The 16,314-nt window shown below is 40.6% G+C and overlaps 1 protein-coding gene and 1 long non-coding RNA gene across 2 annotated transcripts; both read left to right on the top strand.

The window, feature by feature from the left end:
* The first annotated feature begins 7,314 nt into the window (after positions 1-7,314).
* Positions 7,315-14,559, top strand: LOC122984280 (WD repeat-containing protein 64-like). The gene is made up of 3 exons (XM_044354627.1): positions 7,315-7,879; positions 12,670-13,533; positions 13,879-14,559. The coding sequence occupies exons 1-3, from the start codon at positions 7,613-7,615 to the stop codon at positions 14,239-14,241; spliced, it is 1,494 nt and encodes a 497-aa protein (XP_044210562.1). The 5' UTR covers positions 7,315-7,612; the 3' UTR covers positions 14,242-14,559.
* Positions 8,366-9,451, top strand: LOC122984087. The gene is made up of 3 exons (XR_006403829.1): positions 8,366-8,579; positions 9,016-9,113; positions 9,354-9,451. It is a non-coding gene; the product is annotated as an uncharacterized LOC122984087 (long non-coding RNA).
* Positions 14,560-16,314: the final 1,755 nt, after the last annotated feature.

The raw sequence follows: 16,314 nt of genomic DNA, 5'->3' as shown, positions 1-16,314 counted from the left end.
ATTGCAGGTATAGAATACCAGTTCCCTGCAAGAGGTTGCGATAACCAGCTCGTTGAGGTCGCTGATGTACACCATGTCATTAATACATATTTTCTCCCTGTGTGAAAAAGGAAGTTTCTCTTCCATATCATTTAGTTTGATTGGGTGTGGCTCCTTAAAGCTGTCACTCCAAAAGGTGAGGATTCCATCAGAGCTGATTGATAGGTATTGACCTTTCTGGTAGGTCCTGACTGACAATATTGACAGCTGAGAATCATCCTCTGGTTGGCTGTCATGAACGTTCTTAAATGGACGGAAAATCACCTTAGTTATTGTTGTATAGTGATCTATGGGAACTATTTTTATTGGTCTGGGAAAGGCATGAATACTCAGATTTATGCTTGCTGTTGCTCTGTTCTTAACCAATAGGAAGTTCAGTAGTTCACTAAGGTCCACAGTTCCATCACAGTTTGTGTCAATCTGCATATGGAGTGTAATGAGGTCTTCTTTACTCACAGTTCCATATAACTGCTCCAGTGCAACACAAAATTCATTCATGTCCAACCCTCCACCTCCGTCAACATCCACTTCTCGAAACAACTTCACAATCGCTGGAATATGTTCATAACTGAACATTTCTTTAATATTTTTAAGTCCACTTTTGGTCTCCATTGTAGTGTTCTCAGGCAGGTCTTCTACTATTGCTGTATGTGTTTCCATTATTATTTTGATATAACAAATCAACCAATTAGGTAATGTTTTCAATCGATGAAAGTTTTGTTGAACCGAAAGAATTCCTTATACACAGGATTCCACGAAAGATTTGTTTGATATCAGACAGAATTGTCAACTCATTGCACTCCTACAGTCAACTTGACTTGGTGAAGTCAATCAAAAGATCAAAGCTGGAATATCAAAGACAAAATCCCAGGATCTAAGCTAAATAAATATGATGTCATAAACTTAAAAGAAATGGCAACACTTTATGATGTCACCACAATAAAGAACCACAAAAGTGACTTGCTACTTTCTTGACCTCATAACTCACTTATGTAAACATGTAATCTTTATTTATTTTTTATTTATTTACCAATTTATTTCTTCTCTTAAGTTCTCATTTTTTTGGGGGGGGTTGTTGTTTGGTTTTTTAAATATATGATTCTATTCTTGTGCCTCTTATGTTGTTCTGATCATCCACCTTTTAGAAAAGGGCTGGAGGCCATCAGGACCAAGATACATTTTTTAACAACTTATTAACTGCAGACTTATAAAGTACAGATTTGATGGATTACTACAAGAAAGATTTTATTAAAGATTTATTAACATTTATAATTTGAGTCTAATGACTTTGACATTGACTTTATATCATTATGACAGCATATTTACTTGGCTTTGATTCTAGAATCCTGCACCACCCCTCCTGTGTATGAGGACACAACACACACACACACACACACATATATATATGTGTGTATATATATATGTGTATATATATATATATGGCACTGACCTCCTTAAAGTGTGAACAATAGCTATTCCCTTCCCAGGTCTGTGGATGATGGTAAAATTGAAGCTGCAATATCAAAGAATGCTACAGGAAGTTATTCCTGCCAACTGCCATCAGTCTGTACAGTGACTCTCCTCTGTGCTCATCTGGACTTTTATTTATTTATTACATTATCCATCACATCTGATTCATCTGTATATAATATTTCAAGTACTGTCTGTGTATATGGTTACATATGTATATACTTTGTGTTGTGTAAATTATTCATGTTTCAGTGTACACTTAATTCTAACATTCATGGGCAATTATGCACCTTATTGCCATAGCAATATCCATTTGACTTATATTATGTACCATAATATAGCATATTAATATCATTGAACAGTGTATACTCAGCAAATCGTATATTATAATTATGGTTATGGTTATATCTCTTTGGGTTTCATAAATAAACACTAAATTAATAAATTAGATGGCATAGAGCTCTTTCTCAATCGGGGCATGGTTGACTTTGCTGTTAGTAAGTGATTAAGATGCATAATTATACAGCACGTTATAATTATTTTTTTCAGCGGATATCTTAGTTACAATGAGACTGAGCTAGCAAAAGCACTTTTGTGTTTATATATGTGGTATTTGTTCAGTTTGGGAAATGCTGCAATCTCCAGAAAGCATTAGCTGCAGTTGGCTGGCTGATTCAGCAGGGACTAGAAATCGTCTCTGTTGCTAGGTCGTTACTAAGGGTCGACCTACTTGCTGGAGTAGTTAGCTAGGTTTTATTAAGGGTAGTGTAAGTGAGAGATGTGAAGCTGAAATGGAAGATTGAAGTAAAGCTCTAGATATAAGACTAACTGTTGTATTCGTCTTTTTTTACTCTTAGCTATCAAAGGAAAAAGAGACCGGGAAAGATCACAAACATCCCAGTTTCAGATCTGCCCAGGCAAAAACAGGAGAAGATGAGGGAAAAGTGGAGGCAGTATCAGAGGCAATACAGAGAGAAGAAAAGGGTGCTTGCTGATGTTTTGAACCTTACTCCTCCCTCACTGAATTCAACAGCAAGTGACCAGCTTAATGGCCCTCCAGAGCCCATAGTAAACCTTGCTTGTGTACTAGGTTTTGCTACAATGAAGTGGAGTTCGAGGGCCCACTAGATAATAGCATCGTCACATGGGAGCAGTGGGAGAGGATTGTTGTTACAGAGGAGGAGAAAACATCTGCAAAATATCAAAAGATTGAAAAGAGTGGCAGGATGGCAGACCTTCTCAGTCTCCTGAACAGCTGGACGCCTTCACTCGCCATCAGTTTCTCTGCTTACAGATGAACTGTGTGTTCATGTTGATTTCTCTGAAAATTATGGCTGCAAATTAAATCGCGAGATCCAGCCCTTTCACGTTGCTGGCAGCCGGAAGCAGTCGACCATCAACACTTAACAGGGACAGAGCTAACATACACACTGAAATGCTGCAAAATCAAAATCAAGGCTAGCGTTTCCTTTTCAATGACTGAGTAATTCAGGTGATGTTTATTAAATTTCCTTGAAAAAAAAGAAACTGGCTTATCCACTCCTAAGTCATCAGGCTGTAACAGCACGGCCCCTGCACCCACAAAACTTGCATCCACTTCCAGTTTGAATGGTTTCTCCCACTGTGGTAGCATATGCTTGGTAGTGGTATTGCACAGCCATCTTGTTCTAGCTGGGCATCACCTTGCTTGCTTGTGCCAAAGTCCGATAATACTCCTAGGTTTTGTTCAGACTTTCGTAAAGTTAATAATGTCACAAAACCGGACTCTTTTCCACTTCCCCGTATGGAAGACTGTATTGATCAAGTCGGCTCGGCTAAGTTTGTTAGCAAGTTTGACCTTCTGAAGGGCTACTGGCAGGTTCCGTTGTCTGAAAGAGCACGTGAGATTGCTGCGTTTATTACACCCACGGGGTTGTACTCTTATAATGTGATGCCTTTTGGGTTGCGGAATGCGCCAGCAACCTTTCAACGCTTGATGAACAGGGTTGTTGGAGATCTGGAAGGTTGCTCGGTGTATCTTGATGATGTGGTCATCTATTCTGATGACTGGGATGTCCATCTTGACCGCATTGAGAGGTTGTTTGACCGCTTGGCTCATGCACATCTGACTGTTAATCTTGCCAAGTGCGAGTTTGCGAAGGCCACAGTCTCTTATTTGGGTGGTGTGGTGGGGCAAGGCAGAGTGTGTCCTGTGCGTGCGAAAGTGCAGGCTATTGATGACTATGCTCCACCCACAACTAAGAAGGAGCTCATGCGTTTTTTGGGATTAGTTGGTTATTATCGTTGCTTTTGTAGGAACTTTTCTTCTGTTGTTGCGCCTCTCACTGATATGTTGAAAGCTAAGGCCAAATATATGTGGTCCTCAGAGTGTCAGAAGGCTTTTGAAAGTGTTAAAGCCCTCATCTGTAACGCTCCTGTTTTGGCTGCTCCACAATGGGAGAAACCATTCAAACTGGAAGTGGATGCAAGTTTTGTGGGTGCAGGGGCCGTGCTGTCACAGCCTGATGACTTAGGAGTGGATAAGCCAGTTTCTTTTTTTTCAAGGAAATTTAATAAACATCAGCTGACTTACTCAGTCATTGAAAAGGAAACGCTAGCCTTGACTTTGGCTTTGCAGCATTTCAGTGTGTATGTTAGCTCTGTCCCTGTTATGGTCTTTAAAGACCACAATCCTTTAACATTCTTGAGTTCCTTACAGTGCCCTAACCAGAGGCTGATTCGCTGGGCTCTGATGCTCCAGTCCTATAACTTAGATATTCGTCATATCAAGGGGTGGGACAATGTGGTGGCAGACGCATTGTCTCAGGCTCCCTGTGAATGATGTCTTTTTTTAAAATGTGGTTATTTTGCTCTGTTTGGTTCCATCATCTTGTTGCTTTCTCTTTCTTTCCTCTTAATCAGCTTCCAGGATCCAGTTGCTGAGGATCGAGGGGGGGGATGACAGGGTTATTAGGGAACAAACGGTGAGGTGTTACTTTATTTGGTATTATATATATATTCTGTACTGTAGTTTATACTTTGTTGTTTTATTTAAGTATTTAGTGTATACATTAGTTATATGAGAGAGAAGAATCACTTGTTTTGGTGCCAGGGTTCCCTCTGGGACCCTGACTTTATGGGGGGGGGGGGGTGACGGCCCCAGAGCCTGTTGCCTCTGTTGCCTTTGGTCCTGTGGTTTGTGTCTGTGTTTGCAGGTCCTTGGATGGGTGGAGCAGATGTCATTCAAGTACTAACTGGGAACACATGGCCAGTGCCCCAGAAAGCATTTAAACCCACCTGCCCTGATTCCAGTCTCTCTCTGATCCCTTCTCCACTCACCACGCTGTGGTTGTTTTTTTGCGTTGCCTTTTTGGTTTTGTTTTGAACTGACAACACGCACCTCGCATTATACAACACATCCACACACTTTCAATCACCACTGATACTGACTTCCACACCCCATTGCAATTATTGTTATTTACTTTAATAAACTTCAGTTTATTATTGCGGAGTTTGGGTGTGCGTCTCCCTCCTTTGTTGTGGCCTGCGAGCCGGTCATAACAATTGGGGGTTTCCCTCTGGTGGCTGTTACGTAGGTAGCCTTATATGGTAAGTTTGTTGTGCTCTGGGGGGACGCACCTGAGGCATTGAGTTTGGGAACGCATTTTTTTTGGTTTGTGATTGAAGGGAAGTGTTTTTCGTCCTGCAACTGTTATCTTTAAACTGTGGATATTCGCTGAGGCATAGGAAGGTAATTCACCTGTGTGTGCATTGCCTGTAGGAGTGGTTCCCCTTGTAGGATTAAGCGGCGTCTCCCCTTTGGGTTTCGTCCAGGGGGGCTGGTAGTGTTGGGGTACGGCGGTTAGAGCTTCCTTTTCCCTTTTTCCTAAATTTGTTCGGGAGCACTTCCGTGGCTCGGCGGGGTTGCCAGTTTTCTGGTCGCCTCTGTCGGTCCAGCGGGCTTTGAGTGCGTAAATACCCGCCGCCACGCCTCATGAAGACTAGGGGGAGTTATGTAGCTAGTTTTTGGTTAGGCAGTCAGCTAGCGGGGAAGCTCCGTTTGGAGGCTGCCTATTCCTCCTGTGTGCACTACTGGGTTTTTAACACGTTGCATTCCTCTGTTCTCTGGTTGCGAATATTGGTAAGTTATGGAGGAGATTGTGAGAGCGTTTGTGGAGGCGCCCTCTGAAAAGTTTTTGGATCAGTGCACAAGGGATCAGCTGGTTAAGATAGCTGAGATTTATAGTTTTGATGTGGGTGACAAAAGGGTTAAAGATGCGGTGAAGGCCAATTTAAAAGCGAATTTGGTAAGGATGAAAGTGTTAGGCACTGCAGAGGCTGCTCCTCTCTCTGCGCGCACTGATGACGCGCCTTCGCCTGCAATAGCGGGTCCTGGTGCTGGCTTGACTTTTCAGCAGCAGCAGGAGTTACTCCTGTTGCGCATGCAGCTAGAGAAAGAGAAGGAAGTTGCAGTAGAAAAGATGCGCCAGGGTATGGAAATGGAAAAGGTGTTGTCATTGGAGAAGATGAGACAAGAAACTGAAACAAGCAAAGCTTGAGCTGCAAAAACAAAAACTGACTTTGTTTAGAGAGGGGAAAGTTGCAGCTGATGTTCTGCTTACTGATGGTTTCTCCGTTTCAAGTGGGACCCAGGGGAGGTCCGTGGATGATTTAAGTGAGTTGAGGCTGGTTCCCAGGTTTAATGAGAGAGACCCAGAAACGTTCTTTGTGATGTTTGAGCGGCTGGCTGATGCGCGGGGCTGGCGTGATTCCACTCGCACTTTAATGCTACAATGTGTGTTAACCGGCAGGGCTCAGGAGGCTTATTCCTCATTGACTAGCAGTGACTGTTTGAAATGTGATTTAGTGAAGTCTGCTGTGCTCAAGGCATATGAGCTGGTGCCTGAGGCTTATCGCCAACGATTCAGGAGTTTGAAAAGGGGTGACAAGTCGCATTTGGAGTTTGCTCGTGATATCTCTACTCATTTTGATCGTTGGTGTGCTGCTGCTGAGGTTGACTCTCAGGAGGCTCTACGTGACTTAATTATTCTGGAGCAGTTTAGTAACTCTGTACCGGAGCACATCACCACTTATATTAGTGAGCGGGCAGTTAAGACAGCAACTGAGGCCGCTGCTTTGGCGGATGACTATGTTTTGACGCACGGTGGGGAGTGTCCTGTTGCTCAGGGTGGCGGTGGACACAGGGAAAATTCCTCGGCCGTGGGTGCGTGGTCTGCTCGTCCAGTGAAACCAGTTGGGCTGGAACAGAGACATCAACATGGTGCTCATGAGTCTGACAAAATTTGCAATTATTGTCATAAAGGAGGGCACTGGAGGAGAGACTGTTACGCTTTTAAATCCAGGACTAAGCAGGCTGGTGCTAGTGTTAACCCCAAGCCAGCAATGTTTGTTGCACCTGTTTCTGAGCTTGCAAGTGGTGAGTTGAAACCACAGGTGTCTAGTCCGGAGTTGGAATCTTACTTGCCTTTCATCACTGAAGGTTTTGTCTCTCTGGTAGGGAGTGAGGAGAAAGTGCATGTAAAGATATTGCGTGACACTGGTGCTTTTGACTCATTCATTTTAGCATCAACTTTACCATTTTCAGATGACACCTACATGGGTTCTTTCATTCCGGTGCTTGGAATGGGCTTAAAAGTTCTACGTGTACCTCTCCATAAAATGATGTTGTTTTCTGATCTGTTTCAGGGTGAGGTGGCGGTTGGCGTGCGGCCGGCTCTGCCTGTGGCTGGTATTACGATGATTTTGGATAATGATATAGCAGGGAGTCGGGTGTGGCCTGATGTTGCACCTCGTGCTATAGTAACTGAATGTAAAAAGATAATTACTGTGTCATTGGATAGGAATGTCTGTCTATGGACAAACACAGGACACTGCACTGGCATCTTTGGGAAACACGAGTGGGATTCTATGCAACTCAGCCTTAAGGAGAATACTGGCCAGGAGGAAGCAGGAGAACCAGAAGCAGTGAACTACTGAACTTCCTATTGGTTAAAAACAAAGCAACAGAAAGCATAAATCTGAGTATTCATGCCTTTCCCAAACCAATAAAAATAGTTCCCATAGATCACTATACATCAATAATTAGGGTGATTTCCGTCCGTTGATGGACGTTGATGACAGCCAAGCGAGGGATGAGTCTAAGCTTTCAATATCGTCAACCAGGACCTACCAGAAAGGTCAATACCTTTCCATCAGCCCTGATGGAATCCTCACCTTTTGGACTGACAGCTTTAAGGAGTCACACCCAATCAAACTAAATAATATACAAAAGAAACTTCCTTTTTCACACAGGGAGAAAATGTGTATTAATGACATGGTGTACATCAGCAAACTCAACGAGCTGGCTATCGCAACCTCTTGCAGGGAACTGGTATTCTATACCGGCGATGAATTCCCTGATTTACTTAAACCCAAATATGCTTTAATAAAGAAGATAGCATAGTGAATACCATGACCTACTGGTCCGATGGCACTAAAGCAGTATTTCCTATGGTGACACAAAAGGCTTTTTGTCTGTTTTTGTCAGCTACAACATAGAGAGGAAAAGCCTCTTCCACAAAAATACATACGGGTCAGTGACGTGACGCACTGATTTTTTGTTCCAGGAGAAATTACTATCACACACTTGGATTAAATAAGGTTGATATTGTATATATTCTTTAATCTCACGTCACATTTCCTCCTCACTATTTATATTTGCATGCAAAATACAAAATTGACTGACTTTTATACCATTAAAGTGGAAAAATGTCATACGGTAAAACGGCAGTCACTTGATGTCAAAGAAGACAACTTCATTTAAAATGATTAAAAATATGTAAAAATCATCAATTTTTGTCTGTGGCATATGTTTAGAATGTACAGAAAAGCACTGTTAAGTATTAATAGGATAAATCTTGAAGAAATGTCTTTAATATCTAAAACACTTTGTTCCGCAGGGACAGATTTCCCTCAATGTCATTTGGTAAAACAAATTTTGGAAGCCATTTTGAATTGTAGATAAATGACTCGTGTCATGTGACATGTGATGACATCACTCAGAAGACCCCTGAAGACCACCAGAGTTGGAGGTAAGTTCAAAAATGTACTTTACGTTAATATCACCTTTTCCATGTGTTGTACAAAGTGTCACAGATTTCAGCGTCATTTGGTCAAACATTTAAAAAGTGATGATAAAGTTATTGATTTAAAAATTATTGATTTACCCATGAAATTTAAAGTTCATAAGTCAAGGTCAAGGTCATTGTTAGCAATAGGTGGCCATGCAACTGGCTGTACAGAATGAAAATATTGAAATCCGTCATGCGGAAAAACAAAATATGTCATTTGGACAAATGGTTTTACTAAATGACATGTTGTCATCCCAAATGACACAGAGTATTTAACTAAATTATGTTTGTTTTTTAATTATTTTAACTATTTGTTAAGTCTGAACAATTGTTCTTGATTACATTTAACATGTAATATGTTTCCGTATGTTGTAAACATTATTTTACATTTTTACAGATGCCTCTTTCCAGTATAGAGAGGGGTGCACGTTTTCGTGCAAAGATCAGGGCAGATCCTGTTGCTAGAGAGGAGAGACTAGAAAAGAGAAGGGAAAGGTATTACTGTGAAAGTGTATGATGGTAATAATGTCAGTGTATGTCAGTTGTGTCAGCACAGGCAGCAATCTATAAGCCTGATTTATAGTCCTTAACAGAGGCACAACTATAAAGTGCCTTTGTTGACGTGCAATAAGTAAATGAAGGAATAAATAAACTAATGAATTAATATGATATTTATATTATTCATATATTAAATTCATATTATTAATATATAAACATTTATTTCAATTCTTGCAGGTATCGACAAATGAAGCAAGCTGGGCAATATGATTATCAACCCATCAAACACTTGACCACATCTGCAGCCACAAAAAGAAGAGAACAGTGGAGGCTCAACCAGAAGAAATGTAGGGAAAGACAGCGACAGGCAGAAGCTGTGATGAACCTCACGCCACTATCAGTGGATTTGTTTGCGGAGCCTTTTCAAGTTGACCATCCTGGAACTCCTGGAACTCACTGAACTGGGTTCAGTGAACTACTGAACTTCCTATTGGTTAAAAACAAAGCAACAGAAAGCATAAATCTGAGTATTCATGCCTTTCCCAAACCAATAAACTCCTCAGCATTCCTCGCCACCTGGAACTCCTCAGCACTCCTCATCACCACAGTCACCGCAACACTCTGCACCACTAGGGCCGTCACAACACTCTGCACCTGATGAGACAGCATTATCTTGGGAGGGACCATCTTCATCTTCCACCCCTTCACATGGAAGCAAGAAAAATAGCTCCCGCCAGAAATCAGAAAATAGTGTTAGGAAATTGAGAGAAGAAATTGAGCAGTTAAAAAAGGACATTTTGAGAGAAAAAAGAAGAGCTGACAGGTTCCGCAAGAGCTTTAAGAACCTGAAGAATACAAACTTCAAGGCAGCTAGAAAAAAGAAAGTGGAAAAAGTTTTCAGGAAAGGTACACAAAGACGACGCAGTGTGGTCCGATTTCTAACGCGTGATGAAAACAGTCGTCTTTTACTGGGAAAAAAGGACACTGTAACTAAAAGCAAGGTCAAGCAATAGCGTCGTGTGCTGACCAAGTCTCTTAAAGAGCTTCATAAAGAATACAATACAGAGGTAGGAGGAGCACCCATATCATACCGGCATTTTGCCCGCCTTTGTCCATTTTATGTCACAGAGCCTAAGGCCAGTGACTGCAACGCATGTGCCTGTATTGATCATGAAAATGTGAGGTTGATGATAGAGAAACTGCATCAAGGAGGCTTTTTAGGAAGTAAAAGCATTACTGATGCACTCACCCGCATTGTGTGTGACATGAAAAACAAAAAATGCGTGTTTAGGCAGTGTGCAAAGTGCTGCTATTCAGAGATGGAGCCAGCCATTCCAAATGACACTGGGCTGGTTTCATGGCATCAATGGCAGAGGGAGAAAGTCAGCTCAGAAGGGAAAATCTATTCACATTTTGTGAAGAGAGAAGTGACCGGAAAATGGGAAGATCTCCTGAAGAGCTTTAATGAAAAGCTGGAAAGACTGGCAAAGCATCATTATACATGGATCCATCAGGTGGAGCAATGTAGGGCTCTCAAGAACAGCCTTCAAGACCATGAGGCTCTAGTCCACATGGACTTTTCTGAGAATTATTCATGCAAGCTGAGTGTTGAGGTTCAGTCCTATCATTGGGGGGGAAGTCGAAGACAAGCAACAGTCCACACATGCATGGTCTACACTGCAGAAAGATCAAAAGCTTATGCTACCATTTTCACTTCTCTCAGACATGATGAGCGGGCAGTATGGGCACACTTGAAGCCTGTGTTGGATGAAATACAGTCAAATGCACCAATATCTACAGTGCACTTAATGAGTGATGGCCCTCTGACACAATACAGAAATAAGAAAAATTTCTTCTTGATGTCAACCTTGCCTTTCATGCATGGCATTGAGGCTGTCACATGGAACTTCTCAGAGAAGTCCCATGGAAAGGGTGTACCAGATGGTATTGGTGGTTTATTAAAGAGAAAAGCAGATGCATTTGTCCAGCAAGGAGGGGATATTCAGCACCCAGAGGAATTGTTTTCCTTTCTGGAAAAGTCCAATTCTGACAGAGAATACTGGCCAGGAGGAAGCAGGAGAACCAGAAGCAGTGAACTACTGAACTTCCTATTGGTTAAAAACAAAGCAACAGAAAGCATAAATCTGAGTATTCATGCCTTTCCCAAACCAATAAAAATAGTTCCCACATAAAACTCTACTGGGTAACAGAAGAGGACATCGCTAGGGTGGATGAGGCTGTGCCCACTGCCTTGTCAATAGTCAAAGGCACCTTGGGCATTCACCAAGTGATTACAGACACCCCTGGAAAGATCTCTCACAGAGAGCTGTCCTGTTTTTGCAAGCGTTTTGGAGTTACCTGCGAATGTGAGCCACCCATGGTCAGATGTGAAAGCTGTCATCTCAGAACCAGAGCCATCAACCAGTCGAAGTTCAAGATTGTCAGCTGAGGACTGGGAAAGATTCTTATCTGTCTGAAGAAAACAACAGTGACCAGCCACAGGGGGAGGGCGTTAGAAGACAGATATTTTATGCACACTGTACTGATTTCAGGTTACCATGACAGATTTGTTTTAATCATTGTTCAAGTGATAGATTACAGTTATAGGGGTTAGACAGAGTGTTACGTTTTTTTCTATGACTAAATGAATTCTGAGAATTAGTATTAGAGATTAGAAGTGTTCATAAGGTTTAGATATAAATGTTACTGTGCTGTTTCTAACTGACTGTTATGTTTGGAATCAAACTGTAAATATGTTTTACCAAATAAGAAAGTTAGTGCTCTTTTTAAATTGACTAGTGGTAAAAATCAAATTTTAAATTGGATTTACTTGTTCATATATTGTATAAGACCTCAAACTGACAATGCATTCATTCTTGTATGAAACAAGAAAACTGTTGCAAGACATTTTAATGTCATTAAAAGGTTTACTTTGGAGGCCCTGTGTATCTTTTGCATTATTCAGAAGTAGCCAACTTAACTTATTGGGTATACTATATGTGCCATGGTATTTTGCAGTTGTGCTATGTCATGCGGTAAAACAAAATGTCATATGGTAAAACACTTAATTTTGAAATAAATATACAAAATACTCTATTAAATGAGTTTATGAATGAACATAATGAAGAAGTGCTAATAAAATATAAAAGTATGCCTGATTTTAAAGCACTTTTGCCTTTCTACTTGAAAAAAAATGTAACAAATATTGACAAATGACATGATGTCGTCTTTAAAGGCAAAATATCCAAAATTTGTAATTCTAGTGTTGACATGCTGCAACTGTGTATAACATACTTGTGGATCAATAATTGCATTTTGATTGTTTGTAACAGTGTCATTAACATTAATTGTAATATAATATTGAAAATTAGTTCGTTTTACCAAATGACATTTTTCAGGGGTCTTTACAGATAAATGCATTAAAATGTCATATATTATAGCCTTTTACAAGGGGCAGTAAAAAAAAAGAAAAATACACTTGTGGATTCACACATAAAAAGCTGAAACTAACACATTACTTCAATTTTATTTTTTTGCTATTTTGATATTCTAAAATGTCACTGACCCATACGAGGAAATCTCTCTGGACACGTATCCAACTGTTGATGAGTCATCCCTGTTAAAAAAGAAATGGGAAGGGTTTCTATCTATCAAGCTTCCCATCTTTGATGACATATGCCATCAGATTCGATACTTTCCATCACTGGATTCCTTTGCTGTCTGTGGTCATTCATCCAGAACAATGGTACTCACTACCTTACCGAAGACACCTCAAGGCAAAATCCATAGAAGGGTATTTGAGAGCAATAAAGACCATGAGTTTTTCACCTGCGTTAAATACTGCCCTTCAGTTCAGTTTCTGGTGACTGGCGGTACAGATGGCATACTGCGGGCGTCGTATCCCTATGACAATGTACATTGCAAAAAGACAGTAATGGGACATGTCAAACCAATCAGGCACATAACCCTTAACATAAGAAACAAAATAGTCTACAGTATATCCGTGGACAACAATGTAGGTCTGTGGTCAGAGGAAACTTGGGTGTGCCTGCAAAGCATCCAGGTACAAGGCATGAGACAGGCCCCAATCTCCAGTGTTTGCTATAACATGTACAACAATGAGTTAGTCCTGGCTAACTCAGATATAGGAGCATTTCTTGGAAGAGGAACAGATCTTTTTATAGAAATGTTAACATCCCATGACAAGCCCCTGTGCAGTGTTCTTTATCACTCCATATTCAAGCAAGTCATCTCTATTTGCCAGAATGGTGTGGTGAAAGTATGGGATATCCTAACAGGAAAGGCCATCATGCAATTCAAAGTCACTCCAGATCAGCATGTGGGGTTCACCACCATTGCATTTGATGGTTCACAGCGCAGATTAATTACAGTTTCCAACGATAGGAAAGTGAGACTGTGAGACTGAACTTCAACAACGGAGAAGAGCTTCGCGTTCTTCCTGTCACTGTGCAAAAGGAGGTGACAGGTATTGTCTCCATGAACAATAGGGTGTTTGTGTCTGGACGGCGGTCAAAGGTCATTTTTAACCTGGATTTAGATGAGTCTGAGAACAGAATTTTGGAGCATGATTATTTAAATGACATATCCTCCATGAGCACACACGGAAACATACTGTTTACTGCCTCGAGCAATGGTAATGTAGTTGTCTGGGATGCTAAAACTGCGGAGGTTTTCTATTGGCTTGATACCAGTAACAACCCACGAACACACATGGCAGACGGAAAAGCTCAAGGCTATGTAAAAAACCTCCCTGCTGGCAGTCACCAAAAGAAAGTCAGAGGCACTGGAACAATGTAAAAAATCTACTGCTCTGACTAACGAGAGCACTGATGTGACTACCAGTCCTATTATTCTATGTCTGCAGACCAGGACGGCCACTGCTGACACAGTCACACTGCTGACTTCTAAAAATGACCATATCTATGCCTGGTCGATTATTAGCAGAGGTGGTCTGTTAGGAAAATTCAGGGCGGTGTGTGATACAAGTGCAGTTGTTACCAACGAGAAGATACTTCTGATTGGGGATAGTACTGGAAAGATTAATCTGTGGGACATTCAGCGGGTTTGGACTTCCAAAAAAGGAAGACCCTCAAGGGCCATCTGAGGTCATAAGAGGCTGGCGTGTGTCACTGAGTCCATCTCCTCTGTTGGGCCACTGGAAGGCTCACAAGGAGAAGGTGGTGAGTATTCAGTGCGATTCAGAATACAGAAAGATAATTACGGCATTACTGGATTGCAATGTCTGTCTATGGACAACAGCAAATGTCTAAAGAGTATCGACAGATGATGATGTTTAATTCATCTCTTACCAAAATAAAAACCGGGCACCTTTCATATGTAATAAAGGAAAAGGACAAGGACTCCACTCCACAGAAATCCACAAATGAGGTACAGCAAGGGTCTGAAAAGACATGTCCAGCGAAGACTTCACCAATCAGAGACTGTGCTAACGCTACAAGCAGCTGACCAGCCATGCATCTGGTGGAATGTAATGCCTAATATGACAAATTATATACATATATATCATATTAAGACTCCTCAATGTTGTTTGTATATATTTGTTAATAGTTCAACTTGTGTCTTAATTTCTTTGTTCATCATAAGGCTTTGTATATAGTTCCATTTCATGATTTCTTTTTAAAGATTTTTTTTAAAACTTTTTTTTAATCTATTGTTATGAATTTCACCAACATGAATTGTGTCCCTAAATGTTTGTATTCTGTTGTTTTTATATATTGTATGAATTTAATGTATATAGTTATATTTATTTATTTATTTATTTTTCAAATGATCAAAGGAATGTGCCAGTGAATGTGAAAAGATAACATTTATGTCAATGAGAGACCGTTCCCAGGGAAGTTAAAAAAAAAGGCTAATCAGTAATGTAACATTTGGGTTCTCTGTGTGAGATGATTAACGGCCGCTAGGCCCGTTTTTATTATGAGAAATGTGGAAGATGCTGATAAGGTATTATTTCTAAGATAAATCATACTTGGATTATTACCAAAGCGTCAAGGTCACTAAGTTACCAGCAAAACAGACCCTTTGTCGAGTGGATCTAACTCTGAGACTGTGGGACGAGTTACACACGCACACAATCACACACACCTTCTTCATTTTTCATCGTTACTTGGCACCCTCATACACAGCAAAACATAGCCATTTTCCCTTCAGTTGAGAGTATATCATAGCTTTCACTCCGGCATCCGGCATGATACTAGGGCGCTACTAGCTTAAAAATGTCTGTGAAGTTTGAGGACATCGTAGTTAAATCTGTCCCTCTAAAAAATGATATCTTAGTTACAACAAGATTGAGCTAGCAAAGCAGTTTTGTGTCTATATATGTGGTATTCATGACAGTAAAGCACACCCTCTCGTGTAATATTGCTTAATTAGCTAAGAGGAGGAGTTTTTGGTTATGTTAACAGCAAGCTAACGTGAATGACTGCAGGAAAGTGAGTTAGGCAACACTCTAAACACAGAGTTTTTAAAACTATATTTTTAAGTGCATCTTTTGTTTTTTATTTTCCAGTTTGTAGACTGGACTCGCTGTTTGCTAATTTAACATCGACTAAATTAGCCAAAGTAAACATTAACTTAATGCAGTGCTCAACGCTTATTTTCCCCAAGGTACATGTGCTCCTAAATGAAAAGAAATTTAGGAGCACACTGAAAAAGTTCAAGTTTATTAAAGAACAGAATAGAAGAACAATCCATTACATACATATTTACAATTTATTACATACATATTTAAACTCTGTGTGTGAGCGTGTGTGTGTGTGTGTAAATCAAAATTTATGCTGTCTTATTCTTTAAGATAAATCATTCAGTCTGACTTGATGTTGGAAATGGATTCATTTTTAGCAGGACAATGAGCTCACACTGGATGTTGAAGTGACAGCAGGGGTCACTGTAGCTTCGCCGATGTTGTTCTCAGCGGTCCAGTCATTACTGGCTGCCATGTTGAAGTTAGCATCGTTACCGTTAGCCACCGTGCTAGCGTGAGCCACCTCAGTGGAAACTTGCGAATCCCCCTCGCCGGATTCCTCTTTCTCCTCTTCCCTTTTTCACCCAAAATAAAAATTAATGGGCTTCATCTTCAGAGATGATGTTAACTATTGTACCAAATATTTCTTCAGCGTGAGTGCAAGTCTGTTCCTGACTGATCCGTTGTTTC

Source organism: Thunnus albacares, chromosome 6 (assembly GCF_914725855.1).
Source record: "Thunnus albacares chromosome 6, fThuAlb1.1, whole genome shotgun sequence".
Classification (NCBI taxonomy): domain Eukaryota; kingdom Metazoa; phylum Chordata; class Actinopteri; order Scombriformes; family Scombridae; genus Thunnus; species Thunnus albacares.
The sequence above is the reverse complement of the archived record's forward strand: the minus strand, read 5'-3'. Positions and strand labels throughout refer to the sequence as shown.